General features: G+C 40.7%; 1 protein-coding gene across 1 annotated transcript in view; it reads left to right on the forward strand.

The window, feature by feature from the left end:
- Positions 1-15,889, forward strand: part of NOTCH2 (notch receptor 2) — an 89,176-nt gene that overhangs the window by 52,588 nt on the left and 20,699 nt on the right. Inside the window, exons 12-20 of the mRNA XM_082314592.1 lie at positions 242-352; positions 2,061-2,253; positions 4,233-4,378; positions 4,900-5,019; positions 5,133-5,285; positions 8,086-8,314; positions 10,746-10,947; positions 13,525-13,678; positions 14,675-14,859. Coding sequence (XP_082170718.1) covers positions 242-352; positions 2,061-2,253; positions 4,233-4,378; positions 4,900-5,019; positions 5,133-5,285; positions 8,086-8,314; positions 10,746-10,947; positions 13,525-13,678; positions 14,675-14,859 — 1,493 coding nt within the window. The remainder of the gene's footprint in view (positions 1-241; positions 353-2,060; positions 2,254-4,232; positions 4,379-4,899; positions 5,020-5,132; positions 5,286-8,085; positions 8,315-10,745; positions 10,948-13,524; positions 13,679-14,674; positions 14,860-15,889) is intronic.

The following is a 15,889-nucleotide window of genomic DNA, read 5'->3' on the forward strand; positions in this document are numbered from 1 at the left end:
ACGGTTTATTCTTTTTTTAAACATTTAGTACAAGTTTAGGGTCATATTCAGTCAGCACCCAGTGACTCAGGTGACAGTCCCTGGTGTCGCAGTGCTTCTGCATCATCACCTGTATAAGTTGCACCAATGCATGCGTAGCTTTGAAGCAGGTGGGATTCTTAATTTGGCTGATTCTGGGAAATAGTTTTGTTGCCTTCCTTGTAAGATTTGGCCTCCTTATTCGTCTACATTTTTTTTCCAGGAGTGAACTGTGAAAATAACTTCGATGACTGTGCAAGTAACCCATGCATTCACGGGGACTGTATTGATGGCATTAATCGCTACAATTGTGCTTGCAAACCTGGATTTACAGGTAAAGTCAGCTACCTGATAGCTTTGAGTTGTTTTGAAGATAGTTATCCGGGTAGCTAAGGAAGCTGTTCTTTGCAGACTGACTGCAAGGGGTTCAGTTAGTATCTCGGTAAATCCTTCTAATCTTTGAATCTCAGCGTCTTACATTACAGCAAGTTCTACCAAGCAGAAAAATGGCCTAATCTGTGCTGTGAAATGCCATTCTTGTTAGGTAATTATGTCCAATTCATGGTTCTTGGTTTTATAACAAATAAACCCATGTGACTTTGGTTTATTATTTACAGCTTCTTTCCAGGGACAAAGACGTTGTGGACAGTATAGAGAGGTGTTTGATTAGACAGTATCTTGGGCTTTGACCATGAACACTATTGCTCTTTCTGTGAAAGCAAAGCATTAACTCAGTGTTCTAATGAGCTGCTCTCCACTCTGAAGTCTCCAACTGAATAACCTGCTTTTTTCAGTACTTCCCTTTCATAGTGTGTTCTGTTCTGTTTCCTTTTTAAATTATAAAGACTTATCTAATACAGTAAAAGTAGGGCTGAAGAAGCTTTTAGGCACTTTTGGGTTCATGCTTAGAACTGTAGATCTACATCAGGACTATTTCTGATGACTAAAGCACATCTCAGCACTGTTTATAATGGACTTAATGTGTTTTGAGCCATGTAGGGTAATATGCTCATAAAATAATTGTTGTAAGGCAGTTGGTACTGTTTATAACAGTTTTCTCATCACGTTTGTTACTGTTTATTACTGAATGATTTTAATTAGAATTGATCTGAAATGCATTAGAAATAGCACTAAGGGGTTTCATGTGTCTTGTGCTTTTCTCTTGGCGTCTTTCTAAACTTCTGATGCTCCTTCCTTCCTTTGGCTCTGATGGTACTCTTTAGTCCCCAGAACAGGAAGAGGCATGATTCTGATCACTCTTGCCTTTCAGTCTTTTCTGTTGCTGGCATACTGTATTTCTTATCCTACCAGACTTCTTATTGTTATGCTGTTAAAATAATTCAGTAATATGATGAATTGGCATATTCCGGTATTTAAAGAGCTGGTTTGCATGGGGGCTCATTACTTTGTCCTTTCCTTATGTTAAAAATGCTTTCAACTTACTGCAACATTCACTTTGTTTAGCTTTCCAGCCTCACAAGATCTTATGGTCACTACTTCAAGGATCTTGCAGTCGTAATCAGAGGCAGGCAAAACAGGAAACGGTGTTTTTTAGAGTCCCTTTTGCGCAATAAACCACAAGAACTATATTCACTGCAGACATTATGGCAGTATTGGTTGTTCAAAGGGTAGGTGCTTTCAAAGCAGAAGAGCAGGGCTATGACAAGTGGAGCTCAAGAGGTTTGTTCCAAGCATGATAAAGTTGAGTGATTTTTGTCTTCCTAATGAATATTAACCAGTGTTTTTTAGTGGAATTCTGTTGAGATTCTTGAATGGTTTGTAAACACTTGTTGAGTGTAAGTGCTGTTTTCCAGGCACAGAAAAGTGCTGCATCTTTCAAAAATGCTTCTCTTGACTTCAGTTAAAGCACGGAGGCATGCGAGATCTGTTGCGCTGCATTGGCTTTACTGAGTTGTCTCTCAGTGTATGTTCTCGCAGACATGCAAAGCAAATGTTCTTATAAGAAATACTACTTAATAAGTATTGATTTTGGGTTTTTTTTTTTTGTTTGTTTGTTTTGGTTTTGTTTTTTTTTTGCCTAGGCCCGCGTTGTAATGTGGACATTGATGAATGCACATCCAGCCCCTGTCATAATGGTGGAACATGTATAAATGAAGTCAATAGCTTTCGATGTGTATGTCCTGAAGGTTACCATCATCCTCACTGTCAGTCACAGGCAGATGGCTGTCTTAGTAATCCCTGTGTACATGGCAACTGCACACATATTACTAGTGGGTAAGTACTTATTGTCACATTAAACTTTGCTGCCTTCTATACTTTTTTTTTTTTTTTCTGCTTTGCCCAGAGTTTCATCGTGACTTGAAGTTTCTGATTTTTCTCTAATTTCTCAGATTAGGATCCAGACTTATCTGCTGCCCATGACATAATCACAGTAAGGTGTAGACCTTTAGTCACCAGCTGCAGTCTGTGCTGTTTCAACATAAGTTTTTCTGTCCTGCATTGTATTCTTTGCTCTCTTTGCATGGGCATGTAGTGCAGGGTGGACTGCCACTGTATGAAGGGAGAGTTTGGCAATTCAAGTGAGTAGAGTGAATGCAATTAAAATAAAGAAATGGTTCCAAATTGAATCTTTGGGGAGCAGCAGCTACCCATTCTTATGAGGAGCGGCTGACAGAGCTGGGGTTGTTTAGTTTGGAGAAGAGGAGGCTGAGGGGAGACCTTCTCGCTCTCTACAACTACCTGAAAGGAGGTTGTAGCGAGGTGGGGTTGGTCTCTTCTCCCAGGTAGCAAGAAACAGGACGAGAGGAAATGTCCTCAAGTTGTGCCAGGGGAGATTTAGATTAGATATTAGGAAAAATTTCTATGCGGAGAGAGTGGTTAGGCTTTGGAACAGACTGCCCAGGGAAGTGGTGCAATCACAGTCCCTGGAAGTATTCAAAAAACGCGTGGACATGGTGCTTAGGGACATGGTTTAGAGGTGGACCTGGCAGGTAGGTTAACAGGTTGGACTCGATGATCTCAGAGATCCTTTCCAACCTTAATGATTCTATGATTCTATTCCATCAAACTCTAAAACGTTGAGCGTGGAGGCTATTTTTGTTGGCTAGTGCCATTCTTGCTACCCAAATACTCTGTATTAAGGGACAGGCAGACAACTTTTGACGCTAGGAGACAGAGCGATATTGGGCTTAGAACACTTTATCCAAGGCTGAGATTTCGTCAGCTTTAGTCACACTATTGCATGCCTGACAGAAAAAAGGAAAGCTTTTTCTGGCTATTTTGATGGCAGTGGTTGCTTCTGAATCTTCCCATCCAGGAAGACCAAATGCTGATTTCAGGAGCCCTGAATCAAATCTCTTTTTGGTAATGATAAGTCTGGGAGTGCAGGGCCTGTGGAGTCAAAAGGTTTGGGGAGGCAGGGCTTGTGTTTGTGAAACTTCCCAACTGTACGTGGAATAGCAGTGCCTCCCATATGTGTGCTGCGTCCTGGAAAGTGTTGTCAGCACTTGGGCAAGGAAGCGATTTACCACTGTGGGTAGCCCTGTAGGGCAGGATTCAGCACTTTCCCTGGAGCTGGCAGGAAGGCTGCCTTTATTGCTAATTCAGCCTCCGTGTAAGCTTGGAAAACAAATGATTTGGTTCATCTTGTCTATCATCTGTCACCCGTGTTCATATTTATGCCCATGTACCCCTTACGCTTGGTGCCAGGTAAAATAAGTCTTGTTTGCATGACAGGGAGGGAGGCCAGTGTGTGTGTTGTGTGGCCTGAGTCCAGGGTAATTCACCAAGTCCTCGGTTCTACGTCATATGGGTGGAGTGCTGCTCTACTTCAGATTTTGAAACATGATGGAGAAGATTGCTTCTGCTCCCAGCCAGCTGTTTTCATTTGTAACCACTACTTTGTATTAGATCAGTCTGGTTATCTTTGGAACCTATTGTTCCCCTCCACTTTTTTTAAATCTTTTTTTTCTGTCTTTGTTTAAACGTGTTGAGATGGTCTTATCAAAGCAGAAACATATTGCTGGTTGACTGAGCGCTTTGTGAAAACTGAAATGGAGGGAAGTGTGGTTTTAAGGGAGGGTGTATTTTCAGTATTTTTAAAACTATACAGCTGGGTAAGCAATCTAAACGTAACTTAGGGCTCTCCTAAAGAGAGGTCTTCTGCTTTTCTCTCCAAAACTAACCTTCAGGAGAAACTGGTAGAGGAGTTATTTCAGAATGGTCTAAAATTATTGCTGTTTTTGCCTTTAAAGGTACAAGTGTGTCTGCGACCCAGGCTGGATAGGAGATTACTGTTCAACAGAAGCGAATGAATGTAAATCAAACCCGTGCCAGAACGGAGGAACTTGTGAGGATCTGTTGAATGGATATAGATGTACCTGTAGGAAAGGATTCAAAGGTGAAAACTCAGAGAGAACTTTCTGCTCTCTTTTTCCTTTCCACTTCATTGCACCCTTAGTGCCATTTTAATCTTTTCATTAAACTTCATGGAAATAGGAGTCAAGAGGGGAAGTGCCATTGTTGTATGAAGTTAACTTGCAGTCAGTTCATGTAGACATGATATGGTAGTAGAATACTTAGTAAGACCATATCTAAGCCTTGTTTGGACTCATTAAGAAATGTCCTGGTGGCAGCTCAGCTTAATTTTCTTTGTAAGAAAGTTAGACTGAGGTATATAAATGCACTGGGACTTGAAGGGGCATTAAACTCGGAATTACCATGCTTGTCTGCTTGTACGCACTGAGCCCATGAGGAGTGCTCTGATCTCCTTTTCCTTCTGCTTAGATTTTTCAAGTACGGAAGTGCTGTCCACTGCTATGTAGGATAATCATGCAAGTTACAATCTCTTTACTCATTCTTCCAAGAAGGACCAAGTTCTTAGCAGCATACTCTCCTGGTTTTTCCCCTTCTGCTCACCAGGTGTGAATTGCCAGGTAGTGGTTGCTCCTTGTTCCCCTGATCCTTGTGAGAACTCGGGAATTTGCCAAGAATCTCCTGACTCTGAAGGCTACACCTGTCAATGTGCCCCTGGCTGGGAAGGTAATGTGGATGGGGAACATACTGTACTTTCAATGCTGAGCAGTATTGGCATTGAGCCTTTTGACCATTGCCTCATGGGGGGGGGTCTTACTTCTGGACTCTCTGTGTTTCAGGGGAGAGATGTACAGTGGATATTGATGAATGTCTCTCAAAGCCCTGCAAAAATCATGCTCTGTGCCATAATATCCAAGGCAGTTACCTGTGTGAATGCCGGCCAGGCTTCACTGGAGGAGACTGTGACAGTAACATTGATGACTGCCTTTCAAGTGAGTATCAGCAGATCGTTCTGTGTTTTCCAGTTTTTCCTAGAAATAATTTTGCTGTACTATTGATGACTGCTATTTGACAAATACTGAAAGTTCTCTTATAATCTCTTACCAAAAAGAAATAAAAAACAACCACACCTCAACTTTATAAGACTTGCATGTTTGAGGCAGTCAAAATCCATCATGTTCAGCTGCTAGAAATGGACTGCAGTGTTCTAACTGATAGCAGGAGTTGTTCCCAGATTCTTAACTTGAAAAGGTCCTTAGAGTTTACATACTTTAATAAGGAGCACTGTTAAATGAAGAATTATATTTGCCTGAAATTTTAATACACAAAGTTAAAGTAACACTGCAGGGCTTACCTGTATTTCCATGTTAAGCTTGATTGAGGTGTGGTCAGAATCTGGGGTATAGCAGTCTTTCCTGAAATGTCTCTGTCTGACATTAATATTATGGAAAGAGTGGGTCCTGTTGCTGTTCCAGTTAATCCATATTTGAAAGCTAATTAAGCAGCAGGAAGGCCCTCTTCCAGAATAGGTATTAGTTGTAGGAGGATAGCCCGTACACTGATGAGTACTGAAATTGTTTAAATTGCAAGAAAGTAGATGTTAATTTCATGCCCTTGACACTGCTGTTTACAAGGGAAACCAAATAAATAGTAACTTCTTTTTCTTGCTGGGCATGGTCTATATCATTCAGATAAAATCAGAGTCTCCTGAGAAGTGTCATGTGTTTAAAAGTTCATCTGTTACTGTCTGAAAAGTGCTTTATCAAACCTTGGAGGAATTCACAATGTTGTAGTTTTTTAACTGGCTGGCTCTTTAAAAAAAAAAAAAAAATCAAAAAAAACAAACCTCTATTTTTTATTAGCATAGCTTAAAAACAAACCAAAGTCTTAAAGACTTTAGGTACGAATTTAGAGAGTTGTGTTTTGCATTGCAAAAAATTTAAATTTGTGACTGCTGTAGAGAAGGATCCAAACGAGTCTTATTAGCAAAAGTTACCGTGGGAGACCCCAAAGCAGCACTGCTGAAAGAAGTTCTAAGACATCTGGCTCAGCCTGAGCTTTTGATTGCCTCTTTCTGAGCAAACAGGAACAGTGCAAAAAATGACACGTTGGTGCATTGACCCAGAGCTTTGCTTACTGAAGCCAACAAAATTATTGCTTGTCCTGTTAGTTTTTACGTGGGTGTCTGAAGATAAAAATGTTTGTAAAGTGTTCATCTTTCTCTCTTGAACAGCTGGGAAATTTCTCTATTCCTAAGTGTTCAGAGAGCTGTGAGATTCATCCCGTCTTGTCTGTTAGGCAGCACACCCATGAGTTGAAGAGGAATTTCAAATTACTGCCACAGCTGATTTCATTTAGCATAACAAAAACCTTCCATGGCTTGAGCCAAATGTCTTTAATCTATGAAGCAAACAAACCCTCCAACAACAAGAACTTATTGAAAAGTTGATACTCGGGTCTCCTTTTTCTGTCAGTAAATGTGTGGCACAGAAAATTAATGCGCAGCTTTTGGCTTCGGTCATAAATGGCTGGCTGCCATAGACACAACATTTTATAGCTGCCAGGGGTCTCACTTTGAATGTGTTTTTTCTCCGCAGTAGTCGGATGACCTTTAAATGGATGCAGGTGTGTCTCTTATAACACAATTTTTTATCATGTGAGCATATTTCTCAGTCAATAAATGAGCTTTAATTACCTTCCACATCTGTTTTCTTCATTTACCAGTGAACAGAATGATCTTGTACTTATGTTGAACTGCAAATTTTTGGTCTATTTGCATTTTAAAGTTTGTATTTTAGTAGCACTTAAAGATAGTCATAGATCAAAAAAAAATGCTCTGTAACCTTTTCTTCGTCCCTCTTCCTGTCTCTTCTTTTCCTCCCCTCTTCCCAGTTTCCCTCCCTGCCTTCATATACATAGGCTTTTGGTCTAGGGAATGCAGAGTAGAAAAGTAAACTGGCTTCAGAGGCAGTATCCAACAGGGAATGTGGGTCTTAAATCCAAAAGCGGAAGGAGCAAAGCAGAAAGAAACTACTGAATGCCAGAGCTCTTTCAGGCAGATTGGTACTTGTGGAAGTAGAGGGAATACAGTAGTAGGGGATGGCTTAGGCCAAAAAATAGTGATACACAAGTAGCAAGATCATGGTAGGGATAAAGACAACGTCAAGAAATGCAGAGGTGAGGAGAATCGAAGGTCGTGTGTGAATTTGTGAGCTTTTCTGCCAGCCTTTCCCCAGTCAGCCTTTGATACTGGGAAAAATGCTAAGTGCTCAGTAACGCATAAGTGCTTATAGACATACTAATTTACACATACACATTTGATTTGACTGGACTGCTTTCATTCTTAAAATGAAGCACACAAATTCTTTCGTGTGTTGAGCAGTGTCTGGAAAAGAGAGAACAGTCCGAGTTCTCTTATGAATAAGACTTGATAGGGAAGAAGAAACAGTTGCTGTGCTGTTTGTATTGTCTTTCTCAGTAGGCATTTGTTAAAAAAGCAGAGTTTGAATTTTAAACCAAGAGACTTTGGGTCTGGTTTTGTTGGTTTTGGCTGAACAATTCCCAGCAGAGAAACCTTCAGGCCCTGAAGTTTGGTCTTGCTCCACACCTTCTTGTGAATTTGTTATTGATAATGCTTTGCAATTATTTATTCCATAAAGTGGCTCAGAAAAACTTGTCAGTAGACTGTCACACTCTGGGCTGTGTGATACTTTTTTTCCCAAAAGCTACTACTCTAGGCATGGCCTTTGACTGTTAACCATTTTAACACTTACTGTAATGCTTCTATCTTAGATCCCTGCCAAAATGGAGCTTCATGTGTGGATGGGATAAACTCTTTCTCATGCATCTGCCTACCTGGATTTCATGGAGATAAATGTCAAACAGATACCAATGAATGTCTGAGTGAACCATGCAGGAATGGAGGCACATGCACCCACTACGTCAACAGCTACACATGCAAGTGTCAGCCTGGTTTTGAGGGAACCAACTGCGAGAACAACATCGATGAATGCACTGAGAGGTGAGATAACTTCACTGTGCTGCTGCACTAAGGAGCCACACAGCGTGTGCTCATGGCTTGAAGTCAGTCCTACTCAGAAACAGTTTTTAACGATGAGGATCTGTTTTCCTGCCTTTTGTCACTGAGACATACTTGTGATTCATGCAAGGAAAACTTGCTTACCTTGTGCAGGATACCAGCTGAAAGGCAGTTGCCTGTCAAAGTTGGTCTTCAGTTTGCACCACTGGTTAGAAGCTTAGTTCCATTATAGGAGGAATATGATAGTGTTTAACAAACATTAAGGCAGATGGTAGCTTACTAAAACATAAGTAATTTATATTTTTATAAGACCATTATCATATAGGGGAGGGGAAATAATTGATTGGTTATGAACAGTTACTGTGTTGAGAAATACAAAAGCTGCAAAAATGGAAGTGACAGCCAACTCTCAGAAAGGCAGGAAAATTAAATTAGCCCTGAGTTGAGTTATTGACTGCAAATAATATGAAGAAGCAACCAGGAGGAACACTAAATCCACAAATTCTGTACTGGAAAGGTTTAATCATCAGAGATATTTTAATGCTCACAAATTGGATGTGGTTTAGCAGTGTTGAGATAAAACCTGAGGTCATTCTAAGGGGGAGGCATGGAACTGAGTTGAAGTGCTCAGCAGCTGGTCCTTATATAAATGGTTCGCTTGGTAGTTTTAAAAGCTCTTTGAGAGTTAACCCTGTGTATCCATCATCTGCCTGCATATTTATTTTAAGCTTTGTTAGGATTCATGTAGGTAACTTCAGATTCTCAAATGGAAACAATTCCTAATAAAGCTTTAAATGGTTAAAAAAAAAAAATAGTCTGTTCTAGTCTAGTTACCAGAAACAAATAAGATGCCTAAATGCAAAAGTCTTGGTATTCTCATGCGTTTTCTGCACACAAAGAAAAGATCTTCCTTATCTCTTATAAAATTGCATTTGTGGGGGAGGAAGTATATTAACATCTTTTGCTTAAGAACAGGATTGTGTCACTGATGAGGGTGTGTTTAATTTGCACAACAGTTGTTTAATCAAGTGAAGTATGTTGGGTGTCTTAGCAGAAAGCCTGGTTCTTCCTTGAGGTTCATCCTGTTTTTGTTTTCGTTATCAGTCAGGACAGAAACCAGTCTTGCAGGTATGAATGAAGGATGTAGCAATTTTCAACGCTCTGCCAAGCTAAACCAGTCACACCTTCTCAACCAAAATTTACTGAGCTGTACTTAAGAGCGCCATGATGGTTGGCTGATTTGAATTTGATTCAAATAATTCTTCTGTATCTTGTGTGAGAAGCCGCCTATGAGAGAGTGCCATCTTTTGGAGATGGGTACCTGATTTCAGTGAAACGGGCCAAGTGATTGACAGTTCCTCTGTCTTCTCTTCCTTGTTCTGCCATGAATGTAAACAGCAGTTTCTGCTCCCTGTAAAACAGAATTCAGCCCACAGTGCAGAGGAACATCTCTGATAAATAGGTTAATGTTGACATCTACCGTAATCACAGTCAGAATTTAGATACTTAAAACTTGCACTGGAAGTTCAAGGAGGTGAGTCAGTGGCTTCTCTCATGGAAGTACCCTTTGACAGCGCACAAAACAGGTAACAAGCATGAATTAGTTTTGTGTACTTCATCAAACTGATTATCTTGAGTCTGATCTAGGGTTATTTTCAGAGGAGCAGGAGTTTCCCGGCAGGTGTTTCTTTAGAAGGAAAAAGGAGTCAATTTTGCATGAGGCATCACTTCTCCGAACTTTCCCAGTCACTTCTCTATAGGACACCTAATCTGGCAGAAATTGTTATGATCCGAAGATTGGAGGGAGGGGGATAATCCCTTTGATCTGAATTCTGCCAGGGCATGTATGAGCAGTTTTACAAATCAAGGACTTAAGGTTCTCATGAGAAGAGGAGAAAGGGATTTAGCAATACCAATACTTTCACATAATTTCAATGAAGAACATGCTTGTGTTTTGCATGTTATATGAACTTTTTCCTTGAGAAAACATACCTGCGACTCCTTTGAAGCTTTAAAAAAAAGGCAAATTGTTTTGTTTCTCACAATTTGTAATACAATAGTAATTAGTAATAAAATTTGTATAAAATCTATCAGTTTGAGCAAGCCACACGCCTACCTGGTACAGTACTGTTTGTGGTCACATTGAAGCTGGGAAGATTTCATGAAATAAGTTACCTCCATCACTAATGACTCATTGAAACCCTGCTTTACTTTCTTTGCCTGCCACGGTAAAAAGCGGTGAGCTGGAGTCCCCTTGCATTCCTGTTATCTGATTTATGCTTCTTTAGCAGGAACTTACGAGTGATCAGAAGATCCTGGTTTTCTCTCTCATTTCAGTAATGTTTACGTGCTGTTTTGGCTGTGAGCTAATTGCATTTTGCCTCAGCTTACCTTTGTTCTCACTCTCCTGCAGCTCCTGTTTCAATGGAGGTACTTGTGTGGATGGGATCAATTCCTTTACTTGCCAGTGTCCAGCAGGGTTTACAGGACCCTTCTGCCTCACGGAAATTAATGAATGCGATTCACATCCTTGCCTGAACAAAGGTTCTTGCGTGGACAGCCTGGGCACATACCGATGTATATGTCCTTTGGGTTATACTGGGAAGAACTGTCAGGTGGGTGACGTTTTCTTGCCTGTTTTGCACAGGGCACTGGTGTTTGAACTGTCCAAGAGCAGAAGTGACCAGGTTAGATGTGAGGTGCTGAACGTGGCAGAGCTCTTATTCCTTCAGTTCTGGTGCCCTGGCCTGCTACCCAAGGAAAAAAGAAGTCCAGTGCCTCTGTCTTACAGAGCAGATGCCCCTGTTCAAAACTCTGGAAATCAAAAGTGTTTAATTATAAGGAGGAGAAAAATGCAGGTGTCATTGGAACTTTCTAGATTAGTTTTCGTCTTAAATGAAAAACAGCTGTTAGCTTTGAAAATGACTGCATTTCATTTGAAGCATAAAATTGTCCTGAGTTGAAGGCAGAGTCCTGTATTAAAAAAACACCAAACATGCACAAACCAAGACAAAAAACTAGCACTTTAAATAGCAGAATATCAGTCTGATTAGGAGGACCTTGATTTAACTGTTGTGTTTTGTACAGGGAGGTGTAGTTATTCCAGGTTGATTGTAGATTTTTTTTTTTTTTTTCCATAAGAAGCCAGAAAATGTTTTGGGGCAGTAGCTGATGTGACTGTGCTGCTAACAACCTCAATAAAAATCTCCATCCTTGCTTTCAGACTTGAGTTCAGGCAATTTACAGTTTTCCACAGTTGAGCGTAGGAGCTGCAAACCTATGCTGTAAATGGCTGACCTATTAAAGAGTTTAAACTTGGCATATCACAGTGGAAACAGAATGCTGATTTAATTTTTCAAATCAGAGCTTTTTCTTTTTATTCTGTTCTTATCAAAATAGCAAGAATGATTTGAGACTATTTCTAGCTCTGGAACAGTAAACACTGTAGTGGCTTCCTTCATAAACAGCCTGAGTGCTGCCATTTAAAAAAAAAAAAAATCTGGGAATTTCTTAAACTACTGGAATACACTACAGTTTTGTAAGGATTTTGCAACTGTCTTTCATGCCCATATGTCTTTGTAAAACAGTGGGTGTTAGAAGAAGCATTTTAGTGGCAGTGGGGGAGGTGCTTTTCCAGAAGTATGTTGCTAGACATTAAATTGTCGGGTCTGCTTCTAGGTATTGCTAATGGAGGAAGTGAATGCAAAGTAATGAAGTGATATAAAAAAGCAACCCCTCTGCTACCCTAATTATGCATTCTGTGCACACCACTTAAACCTCACTGGGAGAATTAGCATTGAGAGTGATCGTAAAGTACAGTGAAGTTCAGTAGTTCCTCTTCTGCTATGTTTGCTTTGTTTTTACTTGAGAAAAGGATTAATGTTCCTGTCCCCAAGTTAAATGTTGTCGATTCTCAGAAAGTCTGCTTTATGCTCGGAGAAGCTTGATCATAATGTGTTACTCATTTTATACAAGGAATCAGAACTTTCTAAATTTATAAGTACTATTCAAAGCTGTATTGGAGAGATTTATAGATTACAGCTACACTGTAGTTCTTGTCTTAGTGGTAAACTGACTTGACCTAATTAGCAAAGCTAAATAAGCAGGACAAAATCAGACAATGATTCATAAGTTATAGAATTTGCATGTAAAACAGTCAGCTACTCATTACAAATGCAGAAGCAAGAGGCTCGCTGTTTTTCTTCTTCACGCTCAACTACATGTGATAAAACTTAATTCCAAGTTTCTTTTTGGTTGCTTGTGAAAGCACAGATTTTTCTACTTTAATCTTTGTGAGTAGACAGTTTGCATCTGAAAAGCAGAACTTTCTGCAATTGAGATTGCATTTTACAGCCAAAATTCAGAACTACTCGCTTTAAAAACCTCATCCTTCCCTCAAGTCAGCTTGAAATCAATCAGATAGCTGTATTGCTTTGAAGCCTAAGCGCTCAAAAAGGAAATGATGCTCAGTGGCTGGTTTATATTAGGTCAGACAGAGTTATTTTGGGTCCTCACATCGCTTTCATGTGATGATTTACTGTGTTTTAGTCTCTTTGTTTGGAAACTTTTTTTTAATATAAGGAATCAAGAAAAGCAGTATACTTTGGCCCATCTTCAGTTCATAAAACAGTTGTGGGGTTTCAAGTGAATCTCAAGAGACAGGAAAACTCAAGAGAGACCATACTAGAGCAAATGGGGCCAAAAGCAGGTATGGTGAGCTAATGACAAAAAGGAAAAGGAAAGATCAAAATGTGGAACACATCTCTCCTCCTCATAAAGCAGTGAAGATGGGGGGAGTTTGGGAGAAGAAAGGGCACCTGTTACTGTTGGTATCTGGAAGCCTTCTACTAATGTGAAACTAGAAGCCTAGTCTGAGATAAAACTGAATTTTCTCAAACCCAGCCAGCCAAAGATGCCTCTGCATAGCAAGGTGTGAGGATCAGCTTACTCTTGAAATGATGTTGCCATCTGGGGTTTACTCCTCGGTACGTTTGCGCTTTCCTAGGCACATGAGCTCTTGAGGCTGTCAGTGAAGCACCTAGCTTAGACTTGGGAAGTCTTGTCCCTTTCTTTCCAGTGCCCCATGGAACCAGTTTTGCAGCCCTTTCTTTCTTTGCTTCTTGAACTTGTACTCCGAGTAGTGTTTCCTACTGTGCTTGCCATATATCATGTTGTGGTTTTTTTCTCTCCAGGCACTTATGGATCTGTGCAGCAAGTCTCCCTGTAAGAATAAAGGCACGTGTGTCCAGAGTGGAGCCCAGACTCGATGTGTCTGCCCATCTGGCTGGACTGGTGCTTACTGCGATGTGCCCAATGTCTCGTGTCAAGTGGCAGCTTCACAAAGGGGTAAATAAGCATCCTCTCTGCTTTAACTGAAAACATTTCCCCATGCATCATTAATCTGCTCCTCCTTTCCCCATACCCCTGTTAACACAGCATGCCTTGGAAATCCTAGAGCGCTTTGCATCTAGGTGGTCAATCATGATCACTTCTAAGCTAAAAAACTCTCTGCAAGGTTGTATTTGGGAGTCAAGGCTTTCTTGATTCTCCCTAACATAAGAAGCTAGCCTCTACCATAAAAATATTAGAAAAGAAGAATTAAATATTTTATGAAGTCTCAGAGTTTCAGTAATACTGTTTTATGTGGACTGCCTTTTTGGAAAATACATCAGCTATTTGTGCCTTTCTGCTGAATCCCAGGCAGGCCAGGTTTAAGACATGTTGTCCTTGTACAAGAAAGGCATCTTGCAACTCATGATCTTTGTAAGTATTTCCTAGAGAATACTGGCTACTAAGTGTGCTATTTAGCTGTATAGGTAATACCATGGCCTCCCAAAGTAGTAATTTTCTGCTTCAGATGATGTATATGTAAAAGATTTGGTTTTTAAGTTAATTTCTTCCTGGAAGGTGGCTTGTAGCCCAGGCCGATAGACAGTGTCATGCCATTTTCAGTCCAGGAAATCCAAACAAGCAGATTCAGTGTCAAAGGAGAGGGGTGTCATGCTCCCATACCTTTTGTAGACATTCTAGGTACAAACATTGAACCTTTGTACTGCAACAATAGTACTTCAGATGTGTATTCACCAGCCAGTGGTAAAATAATACAGCAATACAAATACTTCGTGCCAGTGTTGATGCTGATGACCCAAAGGGGACAGAGCAGTGACTTCATTTGGAAGCCAGTTGTGGTTCTGATCCACTGTAATTTAAAGAGTAACTTCAATTTTTGAGTTTCAACTTTTCAATTCATTGGGTCTAGCCATATTCATTCCTGGATGAGCTACCAACACTGGTAGCAAGTGTGTTTTATGTGTTTGCTCACTTTATTTAACTTTGTTTCAGGAGTCACAGTGGACCATTTGTGCCAGCACTCTGGTCATTGCCTCAATGTTGGAAACACGCACCACTGTCAGTGCCAGGTGGGCTACACTGGCAGTTACTGTGAGGTGCAGCTGGATGAGTGTGACTCCAGCCCTTGTCAGAACGGTGCTACCTGCCGGGATCACCTGGGTGGATACCAGTGCGAGGTAATGCATGCTGGTTTAGTAGGAAGAGGTCTAAATATTTAGAGCATTGTAATTCAAAGGAATCAAAAGAAATCAGAAACACATGCAAGTGGTAGAATAGCTTCAAGCTGGGGATAAAAGCAGCCTGCACCTGTGTCGTGGTTTAACCCCAGTCGGTAACTAGGAAGAGCGAGCACAAGTCTTATCTAGAGCACGAGTCTTACGAAGAGCGGCTGAGGGAACTGGGGTTGTTTAGCCTGGAGAAAAGGAGGCTGAGGGGAGACCTTCTTGCTCTCTGCAACTACCTGAAAGGAGGTTGTAGCGAGGTGGGGGTCGGTCTTTTCTCCCAAGTAACAAGCAATAGGACAAGAGGAAACGACCTCAAGTTGTGCCAGGGGACATTTAGATTGGATATCAGGAAAAATTTCTTCACTGAAAGGGCAGTCAGGCACTGGAACAGGCTGCCCAGGGAAGTGGTTGAGTCCCCATCACTGGAGGTATTTAAAAGCTGTGCAGATGTGGTGCTTAGGGATATGGTTTAGTGGTGGACTTGGCAGTGCTGGGTTGACAGTTGGACTTGATGATCTTAAAGGTTGTTTCCAACCTAAATGATTCTGTGACTCTAAAATTAACTCTATCCCATCCAAAACCAGAACAACCTGGAAGGATTTTTTAATTTAGCTGTGGCAGAAGCAGTGCTCCTGAGAGGCTTTTAAGACTGAATTAGAGGTGTGATTGTAAGGAGGCGTGGTTGATGGGCATTTGAACTCCTTGCCTCTTTGGAGATGGAGTTCTTATCTTGAAAGATTTTTTTGCTGGAGATGTGGTTTGTATTAAAATATATGTAGAATGCATTAAAGGAATGTCGTATTCTCCCTATTGGATGGGCAAAGTATCCCTTGCCTCTCAGAGTGGGAGATGCCTTCCACTGCTTTCTGTTTGCTACAGATGATGGAGAGAGCAGTGTAGACCATGAGATTATGGTATATCAACCTTCCTAAGCTTTTCAGAATGGTAGAACACCTTGGAAGCTCATGCCCAGAAGGAAAGG

Source organism: Platalea leucorodia (assembly GCF_965183815.1).
Source record: "Platalea leucorodia genome assembly, chromosome: 5".
Classification (NCBI taxonomy): Eukaryota; Metazoa; Chordata; class Aves; order Pelecaniformes; family Threskiornithidae; genus Platalea; species Platalea leucorodia.